The 15,842-nt window shown below is 35.4% G+C and overlaps 1 protein-coding gene across 6 annotated transcripts in view; it reads right to left on the bottom strand.

Annotated features, from left to right (window-relative positions):
• Nol4 (nucleolar protein 4) overlaps positions 1 to 15,842 on the bottom strand; it is a 241,456-nt gene that overhangs the window by 91,408 nt on the left and 134,206 nt on the right. For all 6 annotated transcript variants that reach the window (XM_090353270.1, XM_090353268.1, XM_090353269.1 and 3 more), the window contains one exon: positions 8,547 to 8,830. In XM_090353270.1, the coding sequence (XP_090209396.1) occupies positions 8,547 to 8,830 (284 nt within the window). The remainder of the gene's footprint in view (positions 1 to 8,546; positions 8,831 to 15,842) is intronic.

The raw sequence follows: 15,842 nt of genomic DNA, 5'->3' as shown, positions 1-15,842 counted from the left end.
AAGGAATAATGTCTAAGTTATAAGAGAACAAAAAACTACAAGTCAATTTTAGTTTTAAAGGTTTAGGTTTAGACTCCAACATTGAATTTTTTTTTTTGCCACTCCTGGGCTTGAGCTCAAGGTCCTTGAACTTTCTCAAGGCTAGAGCTCTACCACTTGAGCCTCAGCACCACTTCCAGTTTCTTTTCCTATGTATGTGGTACCAAGGAATCGAACCTGGGTCTTCATGCATGTTAGGCAAGCACTCTACCACTAGGCCAAACTCCCGGCCCCTCAAAAAAATTTAAATGTTTATTTTAATACCAAATTTTACTTACTGAGTTTGAAAGATCATAATGAACAATTTCATCTATCTCCAGATATGTTCAGTTTGCTATATTGCTCTTTTCCTCTATCACCAGGCTGGAAATTCATCCCACTTCTTCATAGTTTATGGGTAACTAAGCGAAGAGAAATTCCTCAGCAGAAAGTTGTATATATATAAATGAACTGGAATAAGTCAGATTTTAATTCTAGGTCAAGTCCAAAGAGACTTGCCTAGGGGCTAGGAGTTTGGCCTAGCGGTAGACTGCTTGCCTAGCATGCATGAAGACCCGGGCTCGATTCCTTGGTACCACATATATAGAAAAAAAAAGCCGGAAGTGGTGCTGAAGCTCAAGTGGTAGAACTCTAGCCTTGAGAAAGTCCAAGGACAGTGCTCAGGCCCTAAGCTCAAGCCCAAGACTGGTCAAAAAAAAAAAAAAAGATAGACTTGCGTAGTGAAAAGTTTCATGACATTCTGAAAAATCTGCTGACTTAGGAAAGTGGACAGAAAAAAATCAATGCACTATATCCCTAGGTCAGCCAATTTTTCAACAAACATGTGACAGGAAACAAGCCTCATGGATTCCCATCACTTTGGATTGTTGCAATGAAATCATCCCATCCTCATGTTTCTTTCTGTGGACAAGTTCTGAAAAGATCTTTTTTTCTTGGAGGAGGTTATCTTGAATAGGTGCTATAAACAAACTGACATTTTACTTGGATAGACTTCAAGAGGGTCAGGGAAGATTTTTAACAAGTACAGATTTCAAGATTTCCAAGGATCTCTTTCATGAATGCAAATTATTCAGAGAAATATGTTTTAGAGTTACACTTTATAAAATGCCTCTGGAAATGTACTATATAAAACCATGGCCCTGCATAATGAAAGTAACTAAAAGAAAACAAGGAAATAAGAAGGGATCGAAGCAGCAAGAAAGAAAACAGTCTTTGCTTATTCAAAGGATAAATCCAGAGACTAAACGTCCAAGTCACCAGTTTCCATAATGAATTTGCATACTACTAAAATGTACATTAACTTTTACCCTAAAGAGCATGCGAGATGACATATGACTGCAATCCCAACACTTGAAGTTCAGGCAGGAGGCTGATTAAGTCAAGGTCAATCAGAACGTCACAGTCACACGAAAACAGAATAACAGATAGTAGCTGGTAGACAGAGATACATGACAGAGAGATACAGAGAGATCATCAAGAAATAAGCAGTGCCTTCATAAATACATATGAGTCAGGTGCAAACAATGCTGTAAGATTTTCCAAGTTCCCAAATTCTAAAGTCTAAAAGAACCATTACAAAAACTAAGCAATAAAACATTTATTCAAAACCCCAATCTTAGAAGACATTATGTAACAGAGTGCCACATTACAATACACTCATATGTGTTTATATGTCAATCTAGCCATAATATAACTTTTTAACAACAGAGATTTCTACTGCTTTGTCCTAGCCTGCAGGACAGTTCCTAGCCCACTTTTGGCACAATTACTTTTGCTATTTCTAGTATGAATAAGAAAAAATATATATATATATATCTGTATCTTTACACAAATGAAACCTGAACCACAATTGCTATATAATGGCAAAAAGACAATTTAAACAAATCATCCAATTGAGAAAAATAATGACCTGGAATAGTCACAAAATCAAAGATAAAATATTACTCAAACATTGATTCATCACTCCTAATTTGTTTTGGTGGGTCTTGGGGCTTGAACTATGGGCCTGGGTATTGTCCCTGAACTCTTTAGCTAAAGGCTAAATCCCTACCTTTGAGCCATAGCTCCACTTCCATTTTCTAATGATTAATTGGAAATAAGGGTCTCTAGGCTTTGTAGTGCCTGGCCTGGCTTTGAACCTAGATACTCAGATCTCAGCCTCCTGAGTAGTTAGGATTACAAGTGTGAACTACTATGCCTGGTATACTCTGAATATTTAGTAATTTCAGTATATCCAAATCCTTAAAGAAATATTTTGAAAATATATATTAGTTCTATTCATCAAGTCTAAATAAGATTACATAGAAACTATTAGAGATAATTAAAACTAATTTTTAAACACCTTAATTTGAATGCTAACATTCGCTTTGAAAAAAAATAAAACTGAATTAAAAAGTAATCAAATGAGCCATGTTGGAGTGAACAAACAGTACAATAAAGATAGAGGGGTCTTAGGGACTGAGCCAAACCAAAGTATGTATAACCACAGATGTACAAATTCTAAACATGCTCTCACAGAGTTGTTATTTGAAATATTCTTTTGGGAAATTGCTTCAGGAAATTTTCTGGGTTGTAAACACTATAAAAGTAGAAAACCAAAATAAAATAATAAATATCAAGTACTCACTGTTTTAAAACCATGAATCTCCCTATATTAGAATTATAGTTTGTTTCTGTCTTCTGAATAATTTTAGAGTAAGCACTAGAATATAGATGTACAACTTCCCACACTTTCTTTTTTTCATATATATTTTTATTGTAATTAAGAGAAGGGTTACATTATATTTGCCAGATAGGAGGTGCATTAATTCACATACATTGATACCCTTTCCCATGTGTTGGTTCCCATTTCCCTCCCCCGACTCCCATCCCTCATCTTGTTTTCCCCCCTTCCCTATCCAATTTCAAATAACCAAATACAAATATATCCAATATATCAGATAACAAAGTGAGATACTGTAACAATATGAGATAACCAAGGGACAGCAAAAGAGATGAGAGATAACATAGTACATTAAGGACAACAATCACTCATAATATGGCTTTTGTTTCTGTGTCCTAGAGGTCCTTTCATTTAGCGTCATACTATATGGCCTTCTGTATCTAGGTTTTGCTCTATTGCAAAACTCTGCTATGAGAGCCCAAGGTTTCTACTGATTATGACAAATGAGGGAAAACATTGAGCCTATGTTCCTTTGAGTCTGGCTTTCTTCACTTAAAATGATTTTTTTCTAAGTCTTTCCATTTCCTAACAAATGGGGGGATGTCATTCTTTCTGACAGCAGCATAGAATTCCATTGTGTACAAATACCACATCTTGTTCATCCTCTCATCAATTGAGGGACATCTGGGTTGGTTCCATATCTTTGCTATGGTAAATGGTGCTGCAATGAACATCGTTGTGCTGGTGGATTTAGTATGTCCTTGTTTCTAGACAAACCCTTTCTTTACATAGTTAGATCCTACAAACTTCCTCATGGGTCTTCTTTTTCAAGTTCACTCTCATCATTGCTACTAATTTCTAAATTCTAATATTATTAAGTTATGCCTTAAAAATGTGGCTGTCAACAAAGAAGATAAAATATCACCTAAACTCTTACAATGTAATATATTAAGTCTTTCAGTTGGGGAATCTAGGGAGTGAATTTGCATAATAATAAGCAATCAGTAAATCAGCTATTCTTTAAAGCATTTTATCACTCTTCACTTTTTAAAATGCTTTATAATCATTTTATTTGACATTTCTCACAATGAAACAGGGAAACAGGTCAAAACTAAACTCATAGGAATCTCAGGTCCTCAGAAACTGTGTATTCATGTTCATAACCCTTCAAGGAAGAAAAAGTATGGTGGTAGAATCACTTCCTAAGGTACACAAAAGAGTTGGGGACATACCAATACAACACTAAGTAATTGCACTAGAATAAATCAAAAGTTGACTCAGTGTCAGAAAACCTAAACATTCTGCAGATTAATTTAGATTGCAAGAAGGAATCCTAAGGCAAAAGTCACATATCCTGATTAATCCTTTCTGATTAAAATAGTTCTGCTATCTAGTCTCATTCTCTATTAACTATCTTCATATCCAGTTCATTTTTTCACTGAGTCATCAAATGTTTCTACTATCTGTAATAGTCCTTCTTCTATTTTCAGGATGATGTCAAACATTTCTATGGTCTCCCAAGGGGAAATGTATCAGCCACGATACCTTTTAGTAGCACTTCCATTCTAAAATCATCTAAATATCTATTTTACCATCCCATGTGAGTTTTCTGAACAGACACCAATGCCCCAATGCCTACTGCACACATCCAAGAATACTACAGAGGTACTGCAAATTACGAATCCTGCTTGCTCAAATGTTTCTCATTCTAAATCTTTGTAAAGTGGATGCTCTCACAGTCAATAAACCAAGCCAAAAAGGTTGGAGTCACTCTAGAATGGTCTATGTCTTATTTCCTACACTCAGTGAAAATATTTGCTGAGAAACTAGTATGCATTAGAAATTACAATAGTGTTAGACATTCTGAAAGTGCACAAACAGGGAAGGACTTTCAAGCAAGTCCACATTACTAAACTCCCAGAATGTACATCCTTTCCAAGGGACAAAAGGTCTATTGACACTGTGTTTTAACAAGAAAGGCATTCCTAAGAGTTTGGCAAAATTCAAGCTGTAAAGCCACGTACTCTTGCAAATACAATGTAAAAAATGTGTAGGAAAGTAAACTGCTTATTTATATTTTACTGCCTTCATGTAATCAGTTGACACATAATGAATCCCAATTATTATTTTCCTTCTGGGTTGTCACAGTAGCTACTTGACCAAATTTCTCCCCTTACACATACCCATCTCTAGAACCTATCTCTCCACCTGCAATTGGGGCTGAATAATTTTTCTAAAATTCCAAACTGAGTAAAAATTTAATATTTTCAAACATAATCCAAAAATGAATGTGGCCTCAATCCTTTATTGATGGAGATATTTTGTACTTCATTTCACAACACATCTTTGTTATGGCATCTATTCTAAATTTCCTGCAAATTGCTATGCCAGCCAGGCATGCTCGTGAACACATGTTCACAATATGTCTAATTCCCATGTACACAATCCTCTTGATTATAATGGCTCCTTCTTGCCCTACCACACTCATGTTTGGCACTATTCTCTCTATACTTTTCCACATTAATCTTTATAATGCCATTCTTTATTCCACCTGCCACTCTTCCCACATATCACATACTGAGTTAGACTATAAGTCATAATTTTGTCTTTATTTTTGACTGGACCATAGGCTTTGGGAAAGAGACCTGCTTTGTTCACTTGGATATTTTTGCTTCCTACTGTAGGTGCATCAAAGTAGAACCTGTCAGTAAATACATGAGCAATAAGTCTGTGCCAAAATATTTAGTTTGTGCAGTATGAACAAGTTTTGTTTTCAAGTAATACACAGCTTAGAAGGGACAGCACCAATTCAGAAGCCAAGCCTCTCCCCATCTGCATTAAAGACCCTACATCGTGTGTCAAGCAAGAGACTTCTAGACAAAAATGACGATCCTGCATTTCTACCAAAGCTCAAGACACTTCCTCTAGGAAGTGTGTGTGGACTCTCATCCCCACAGAAATGCTGTTTTCTTGCTTGAATAAAAAAACCAATGTCTGTTTTCAAAAAGGAAGAGAAAATCTTTTCTACTGATTTCATTTTTTAAATTTCCTTTATTGCCAGGGTGATGTATGGAGGGATTATGTTACATTCATCAGTTACATTCTTGAATATTGATACCCCCATGGTTTTTTTTAAACTGATTTCGTTTTTCTTTTCTTTCTTTTATGTTTTGCCAGTCCTGGGGCTTAAACTTAGGGCCTGAGCTATCCTTAGACAATGCTTTCTCAAGGCTAGAGCTCTACCACTTGAGCCTATGTACCACCTCCAGCTTTTTCTATGTATGTGATACTGAGGAAATGAACTCAGGTCTTTGTGCGTGCTAGGCACTCTACCAGTAGGCCAAATTCCCATCCTCTACTACTGATTTTTTATATTAAAATCAGAGAGAAAATATTTGATTTCAGTGGAAAACTGAAATGACGTTACAACACTAGCTATGTTTCATACCAGACATATTGGGAGAAACACAAGTAACAAGGATTCAGGGAATCAAACTTTCATCAAGGTTGCAGTGTTCTCAAGCTTGCTTATTTGAAGAAGCCTTCCTCATATACAAAATGATGAGATTACATTAAGAAAATGATTGAGGATCTTGAGGGCCAAACCTGCTAAACGTCCATGGCATTGATCTTATCCATTACAAAAGTATGTTTGACAGTTCAAAAAATATCAGATCACAAAAACAAGGTTTATGTATGCATTAAGATTTATCAATATTTATGTGTTGGTCTGTTTTGTCTTATTGTCCGATTTGAGTGCAACAATCAGATCTGGAAGACCTCTCATTCTCAGTCTACATAGGGTCAACAAATGCAAAAGATGGTAGAAAAGTGTAATGTAAAAAGTGTGAACAAATGACTTGAAAGATGTGGTTCATCACTCAATTCCAAACACTATGGTGAAAGATTGTAAGGTATAGGAAACTTTGCTGATCTAGTTATCATGGTGACTTTATTTTAAAAAAAAATTAAAAATGCTATAGACCCAGGTTCAATTCCTCGGTATCACATACGTAGAAAAAAAAGCCGGAAGTGGTGTTGAGGCTCAAGTGGTAAAGTTCAAGGACAGTGCTCAGGCCCTGAGCTCAAGCCCAGGACTGGCAAAAAATGCAATAGAAGCCTACATTGAATGTGGAAGTATCATGAAGCTTCACAGTGATGAAGAGTTGCTCTGGAAAAGCTACTGAAAACATGGCAGGAACTTAAGCTGAACAAGCTGATAGACATGGACAAGCCAAAGAAGTGGGTTTTAATCAAGGTTTTAGAAGCGATAAAAACTGCTTATGTCAAAGAAAACCATTTCATAATTTACCCTTACATAGATAAGGTGATGTGAAATACTAGATAACATGTTACTATTTCCTTTATGATAAGTAGTAATTCTAATAAAGTAAGTGAATGCATAATCTTTTGTTGTCTGTGTAATGTGACTTTAAACCAATGAAGACATTCCAGAAAAAGCTGGAGCAATCTCCCTCTGGCAGAAATGTCTAATTACATGGTCTTGTCTGCTGACTTACTTAGAAAAGGATAAATCAATATACCTGCAGGCAAAGAGATAACTATAGCCAATTTAGGAAGTATAGTGCTGAAGCAAATTTGGATATTAATCCACATTAAAACATTTTGATTTAAAAATCCATATTAAAAACCACACTAATACAGTCTTAGAGATACAGATTAAAGAAAGCAAGGAAAGCCTATATTCTTTGTAAACTTACAGAGCAAAATGACTCTCGGGGGGGGGGGTAATTTCAACTTAGTTTTTAAAATAAGCATTTGAGAATGAAGGGGCACAATATACTTTAGTATAAAGTTTACAGAAATTTGATTGAAATTTCTGTAATATTTTATTGTCTTTTGTATAGGTGATGATAAATTCCTTCTTCAACTAGATATTTCATCCACATAACTCATCTAGGACATGGCCACAAACCCCGGGGTTCATTAAGTAAATTATTGCCTGAAGTTCTCAAAAGCATGCTAGACACTTTAATTGAAATTTTATTGCTATGCGCACCTATCCAATCTGGAGGAACAACACAGTGATCTTTTTATAGCTCAAAACTGTATGCTTTTAGTGAACTGTTCACACCTGAGCTGGGAAAATTCCTAATTGCAGACGTAAGTAGATTATATAAATGAAATATATTAAAGTAAATAATTGCATCAAAAATACCAAAAGTGTCAAGACATGATCCATTTCTTTTTGCCAGTCCTGGGCCTGAGCACTGTCCTTGGATTTTCTCAAACCTAAAGTTCTCCCACTTTTTTCTATGTTTGTGGTATCTAGAAATTGAACTCACTAGGCCAAACTCCCAGCCCCATATAATCCATTTTTAAGTGATTGTTTTGGGTGTTAAAATGGAGGGAGTATAGTATACACACATATATGTATACATTCATATACTTGCACATGTAGTTGTATATATGTACATACTTACTTATACATACAAATATATGCATACATATATACATATGTATACATGCATATATATGTACATATATATGTACAAATCGAACCCAGATCTTCATGCATGCTAAGCAAGAACTCTACCACTAGGCCAAACTCCCTGCCCTGGCTTAATTACTTTTATGAGGGGGCTGATACTAGAAGTTTGGCTTTTTACTTGGAGTCTCACAGATTTTTCTGCACGTGCTAGCTTGGAACCGTGATCCTCAGATAGCTGGGATTACACATGTGAGCCATCAGTGTTCAGCTCAGGAATCTTTTAAAACATATTATATTGGCAGTATTTTTTGTCACTTGTAGATATTTCAATATATCATGCAGATCCTCCAGACTAATTTAGGAAGTGCCTTAGCCATTTCAGAATAAGCTTACCTTGCTTCCATTTTCCCTTGCTTCTCGTTCCATCTTGAGGTCAGAAATTAGAAGATTCTTGTACTTGTTTTTTCCATTACTGCTGTGCTCATCTATTCTGTATTCTGAAGTCAGCTGCGCAGACAGGGGACTGTCACTCAAGTTCAGTGGCTGCTCATCCTGTTCCAGCCCAGCTTTGCCATCACTGTTGGAGTCTCCAGTCTCCCTGCCCTGCGTTCCCCCTGAAGCAACTGAACTGTGCCCCAGAGTTTCATTGCCGTTAAAGCTCTCTGCAGCAGAATCATCTGTTGGAAACAAAATTTTATGTTGGTTTTAATTAATGAGTTGCTCAATTTTGACCTCAATTTACATTTACCATTATATTTCCTATTATATGTTTGCCACTGATTTTTTAAAAAAATGTAATATGTACTTTTGCCTACTCCAGAGCCCTTGTGAAATAGGTACTGCTTTTGATAATACGGGAGGAATGATGATGACTGAGAAATGAAGTAAAGTAATACAAAGATGATAACACAAGCAAAACAACAGCGCCATATCAAATGCAATCTTCAAGTTAAGTTTAACAGAATAAGACTTTTTACTGGTATTTTAAAGGTGATGTACAGAGGGGCTACAGCTACCTAAGTGAGGTAATGAGTTCATTTCTTTGTGAACATTCCCACCTCTTCCCTTGTTTTCTCCTATTTTTTTCCTTCTTGACCAATGTCCCTCACAAGTTGCATAGCTAATTTTCAGTATACTGTCTATTGTCACTGCTGCATTTGATCACCTTTGTCCCCTTTAAACCTACCCTAAAAAAGATAAACTTCCATATAAGACAAAAGGTACAGAAAAGGAAAACAGTGACCAAGGAGATAAAAAAAAAGCAATAAAAACCCTGATATTTCCATTTCTTGGAGCTCATGTTGATAAATAACATTTTATTTCCTCTCATAACAATATCCTCCTCTGGTCTCACTATATATGAATGACTTGATTAATAGACTTTATTTTTTCCTAAGATAATACACAGTTTGGACGAAAATTGTCTAAATAGAAGCATTACCCATTCTTGCACATTGGTATAAGAATTATGGATGTTTAATGTATGTCAAAAATATTAAATGCAATCCTAAACTTTAGTGCAGTTTATGTCCTATTTGGACTTTTAAGCCTAAAAATTTTGTAATGGGAGTGGCTCTCGGTGAACGTAAAGGTGAAAATCAGAATAGCAAACATTTACAAAACAGAAACTAACAAATATAGCAAACTGGATCAATAAATATTTAACTGGATACAATATTAAGGCATTCCTCATATTTCATTTTAACATATAGGAAAATATGAGCCAATTTGTTCTCAACCTTGTAAAAAGAAAATACAGAGACAAGTTTGCATAAAACAATGCCATTTTATTTTTGTTTATCTATGTGGTGCTATTTTATGAAAATAAAAATACACTACTAATTAAAATATTAAGACACAGAAAGATGGGACAATTGCTTCCTTTAAGACTATGAATGAAGTAATAGCATCCAGTACTGTATTCTGCAGAGTATAAGGAAAGATTTCAGACCTCTAATTAATTATATTAACATAAATAAATATTTAAAGACACTGTGGAGCAGCTCCATCATTTTTTAGTAAACACTTATTTAAAGTCTAGCTTGTGGCCAATATGGAGTTAAATGCAAAGATTCTGCATTTAGTGAGCTCACAGATAATTAAGAGGCAAAGAAAAATAAGCATGTACGTAATAAGCAGAACCAAAAGGTTGTGATCAAGTATGAGGAATAAAGGTGTGAGAGGAGGTTTACAAAATATATGATAAGAGTTCACTATCTATGATAAACGAGCTTTGGCCTGGAAAGTAGGGGTGCCTTCATGACCAGCTCTCTCCACAGAGAGACCCTGTGCAGAGTCACAGATGAAAGAACATGAGGGCAAGTGAGAAGTGAAATTAGAGTGCTAAGCACTTAGAAGAGAATGAGAAAGATAAACTGGGAAGGAGGGAAGAGAACCAAACAGAACTAGCCCACTCAGCAAATAGAGACTGGAAGGATTGCAGACAAAGGGCAGCAAGTTAGGATAGTTACATCCCATCTCAGACAAGAAGCAGAGTGTGTGGTGAGAGCCTGTGATTCCAGTTCTACTAATGGTTGCTGAAGGAAAATTGTAATATTTTGTCAGCTCCTGGAAAAAGACATGGGAATTGAAATACAGTTGAATACAGCTGAAAAATAAGCATACCAAAAAAATGTCTGAGAGTGTGGTTCACGTGAGGCAGTCTACAAGTAGAAGCAAAAAAAAAATGAGAAGGAAAGAGACTGCCTATGAAATTATTTTGTATTCCAATGATCTTAGTATTTAATCTGAGAATATATCTATATTGTATATATATTCACATAATCTAGTACATAGCATATAATATAGCATGTGGTATATATGTGGATAAAGCATGTTCATATCACAAGACTATTCAGTTATTCATTCTATGTTCCCATTTAAGAATAGTTTATATGCAGAGAAAAGACAGGAAGTTTCACAAACTGACAATAAATAATATATCAAAGTCTCCAAAGCTATTGATGTGATATCAAAAGCAATCCTTTAAATATGGAATGTCTAGGGCTGAAAACAGAACTAACGGGACTTATGTGTACCTGGAAATGTGCACACTTTTTTCACACTGATTGAAGTTCTTATGACAAACTTTCTGATTGTTACGTATTTCTTTCCATGAAAATTGAAAGTACAATGCAAAAAATTTAATATAATTATTTAATTTGTGAAGGAAAATATGACTTAATTTTATATGCTATAATCCTTTTATAAGTATACTGAAGATTGCATGAAACAAATCTTTATCAATAAAAAATAAATAATGGTAAATATGCAGTACATTTTAAATCACATTCATGTTAGCATAATGCAAATCCAATTCTTGTTATAGTCAAAAATCATCCTATATGTATTTTTCAGCCTGAAATTACCACCTCTACCTAATAAACAGTGTATCATTTATTCATTTTTCAAGTAAGATAAACATTATCACTTACTAGAGAGATTCATAAATATCAGTTAATTACAATTTCCATATACAATATAAACAATGGAGATGTATTTTTAGATGGAGTAGCTCACTCCAGATGTTACCAAGGTAACTAAATTCAACAGCCTTACATATTTCATTCCTCAGTATGTTTTATAAAAAAACAAATCAGTGATTTATATTTATGCATACCAAATACATGTTTACAGACTTCATAATTTAGGTGGTAAAAATTTCCATTTTATGCTGTTTGATAAATCAAAAAATTACATTTCTTGATGTTATTATTAAAATTCATTCTATAGAGCATGAGGAAATGTCAAATTGAGGATAAATTAGCAATCTTTGATGGCTCCATTTCACATAAACACATTAGTGACTTTTATTCTTCCTTGTCTTTAAAGATGCTTTTTACAATTTAAAAATCAGAGACCTCAGGCTCTTCTTAATCATAACAGCTTTACATCAGTTAGCTGCTTTAAGAGGTCATTTCCTTTCTTACCCAACATCTTTTCCTCCCTCGGAGTGACTGCTGGTGTATGGGTAGCAGGCAACCACACAGAGCCTGGTGGGCAGAGCCCCTGGGGACAGGCCCTGAGGGATGAGTCTTTGCTAAGGATTCTGCCTGAGTACCATAAGCCTTTGAACCAAAGACTTTGTGTTTGAGACCAAAGAGAAAAAAACCACTGGAGCTTTGGAAAGTAAATGTGCCTAGGGCCCCTAGCAACAGAGAATGTGGAAGCTAGTGACATCAGGAGGGCTGCTGGATGGGTGGATTGAATTGATTCCCCAGTTAGTTTTGGTGGGAAAGATCCAGTGTTGGTCACCTGGGTTCAGTGTAGGCTAACTCAGCGACAGCAGCTGTCTAGAAGACAGTAGCACCAACACAATACCCACTTCCCAACTTCCCATCCGCTACATCAGCTAGGAGAGATCCTAGAAACCCTTGGTTACTTTGGACAATTCTGAGAATATTTCTTATGTAGTTAATAGTACCAAATTCCATGGTTAGTGCTATGCAAAGATGGCTGCATCTATGATGTGTGTGCGTGCGTGCGTGCGTGCGTGCGTGCGTGTGTGTGTGTGTGTGTGAAGCCCCAAAGTACCTAACCCACTTCCCACTCAGTTACTTTCAGGAACACTTTATTATGGCCTTTAGGCCAAGTGCCTAAGGCAAAGTGAAGAAGAAAAAATATACATAGCATCCTCATTTTGAGACTGTCCTAACAGTCCAGATCAGATGCACTTAGAGTCCAAAGTGCTTCATATCATTTTGTCCAAATGCAGTTCAGTCCTTCACTACACGTCTTGTGAAGCCCCCTTAGAAAAGTTCCTCTTCTACCTAATGATACCATTAACTTTAAATAAGATATATAGCTGTGAATAATATTGTTTCCAGTAGTTAAAACATTAGTATCTAAAGAAGTAAATGATAGACACATAAATAATTGATACATAATCCTTAAATTGTCTCTCAAACTCTATTTTCAATATAGCTTTTAAAACAAGCTCCAATGCAACCCCTTTATACCTCTTGATTTCTGCTAAATGTCTTCCTCCAATTCTCAGAGTCTGCTGTGAAATAGAGGCTTGGCCATTATCAGACCACACGGTCTCTCTTATAACATGAAATCACTCTCTATGGAATGAAGAAGGAAGCAATCTGGTGTGCACAAATTCTCAGCCTCACATCTCATCCCAGCTCCTGCCTGCAGGAGTCGCATTGCACAAGCCATTCCTCCCTTAAGGAAATTCTCTATCTGGACAGGTCACCTGAAAGGTCCTTCCTCATTTTTCTCATTTTCTTTCTTTAAAATCTTACGAAAACATGGACAATCCTTGAATTTGTTTTCAACTTATAATAATATAATTTTTAGCTTTGTTCTCTGTATTATCTTTTGTTGTCTTACTTGCAACAACTGTAGCCCCTGACTACAAAAACCATATGCTTTCAAGCCCTCAATAACGCCAAAACCTGTGAAATGATTTATACTCAAAATATCCTCCCCTCCCACCCCCAGCACTCAGGAAACTGAATCAGTGGCATCCTGAGTTCAATGGTAGACTAGGTAAAATAGGCAGATCCCATCGCAAGATTAAAAAAAGTAAAAGAGAAAAGTAAACAATGAAATCTTATCTTTTGGTTTGAATTTGCAAAATGTAATTTGATTTATTACTATTGGTCCATGTAATCTTATATGTGTATAAAAGAAAGAGGTCACAGGTTGAAGTCAAAACATTTATATCAACAATTTAGTGGTGTAAATAAAACTGCCATGACAGGAACTAAAGAACTAGTTTTTAACACGATGAAATTGATTTTGCTGAGAACAAGTGAACAGGGTATTGAACCCTGTTGTTCTTATTTGGCTTCTGTTAACACATGCTTAGAATGAAATATAATTTAAGGAGATAATGCAGAAAAGGTACAGAGATAAGGTATAAAGGTATGAAAATCTGAGTGTCACAGTTTCTCACATCCCTAACAGGGACTATATTGATAAGGTTCAGTGAGAGTTTGCTTGGTCCCTTTGTCATCTATGGCTTTAAAATACGTTTGAATGAAACTTAAGACTAAACTTGATTACAGTAAGTACTGTTATGCTATATACTTCTTTGTGCTCCTCTGCAAATTCAGTCTAGTGTTTTATAGAATGCTAGCATATAGATAGAAAGACATACATGGAGAGAAGGAATGGCTAAATGTTTTATATAATGCTGAACTAAATACAGATATACTTATTTATCAACAGTGTAGATAATACCATAAATAATATAGTATATTTATATTATAGAATATTTATACAACTGTGCATATGCTAATAAATTGGGAACTCACATTTCCTCCCATTTAATGCATAGATCAAAACCAAAACAATAATGAGGACTTCTGATGATCTGTTTCATTCAGTGAACTGCGGATATCATGATAAGATCTCAAGTAGTTTAATTATATCTAGCACAGTAACTGTTTCAACAGAACACAAGCCAAAAACTATGTTGAGTGGATAAGAGAAACAAGACATTGTCATTACTATAATCCTAATCTATTAAAAATTATTTGACAATTTGCTGGACTCCCCATTTCCCTCCCCTCACCCCCAGCCCTCATCTTGATTTCCTCCCTTCCCTATCCGACTTCAAATAACCAAGTATGCATATATAAAATATATCAGATAATCAGGTGAAATACTGTAACAATGAGATAACCAAGGGATAGCAAAAGAGATGAGATAACATAGTACATTAAGAACAAAAATCACTCATTATATGGCTTTTGTTTCTTGGAGGTCCTTTCATTCAGCGTCATTCTATATGGCCTTATAGGTTTTGTTCTATTGTAAATCTCTGCTAGGAGAGTCCAAGGTTTCTACTGATTACGACAAATGAAGAAACCATTGAGCCTATGTTCCTTTGAGTCAGGCTTACTTCATGAAGTAATGCACACTCTATCTGGTGAATATAATGTAATCCTATTAATTATAAAAAATATGAAAAAATTTATGCATGACACTGATTAAGATGCATTGTATTCATTATCTTATTTGTTGAATGGTGACTCTTTTGTACAACTATATAAAGATAATAAAAATATAACTTAAAAAAAGAAATGTTCTAATAGAAGCTAAAATGAATACGAACTGAGAGCCAGTCACCCTCAAAAGGCACTTAACCTAACAACAATCCGAGAGGGATTTTTTTTACTATGCCAATAATAATTCAGAAAGTATCCTAGTCTGAAAAGCTGAAAAGCCATGAATTAAAGAAGACACAAATATGAGAAGCTTATATTTGAAATCCAGTACCTTAGAACGGAATGGAATCTTGGAAAGCTTTAAATTTATCCTGGAATGAGCACTGTCAGGGCAGCACTTCACCTCACAGACATGCCTTCCCCTGGAAGGGTGAAAAATGAAGGCAGAAGAGCCACATGATAACCTAGGTACTGGAGAAAGATCTGGGTTGTGTGTAGATAATTGCCAAAGCTTGTTTTCCAAGATAGAAGTTTTAATATAAGGCCTCAATAGGTTATTTTCTTTCCTTCTTTTTTCTCGCTTCCTTCTTTACTTTGTGTCTCTCTTCCTTCCTTTTCTTTTTCTGTCTTTCTTGCTTCCTTTCTTTCTTCCTTCCTTTCCCTTTCTTTCTCCCTTTTTCCATCCTTCCTTCCTTTCCCTATCTTTCTCCCTTTCTTTTTCCACACTAGTGATTCCCATGCTAGCCTCATGCATGCTACACAAGTACTCAACACACTTGTATTTGTG

This window comes from Megascapheus bottae, chromosome 19 (genome assembly GCF_031878675.1).
Source record: "Megascapheus bottae isolate mThoBot1 chromosome 19, mThoBot2.hap1, whole genome shotgun sequence".
Taxonomy (NCBI): domain Eukaryota; kingdom Metazoa; phylum Chordata; class Mammalia; order Rodentia; family Geomyidae; genus Megascapheus; species Megascapheus bottae.
Note: the sequence above shows the minus strand (reverse complement) of the source record. Positions and strands in the feature narration are given on the sequence as shown.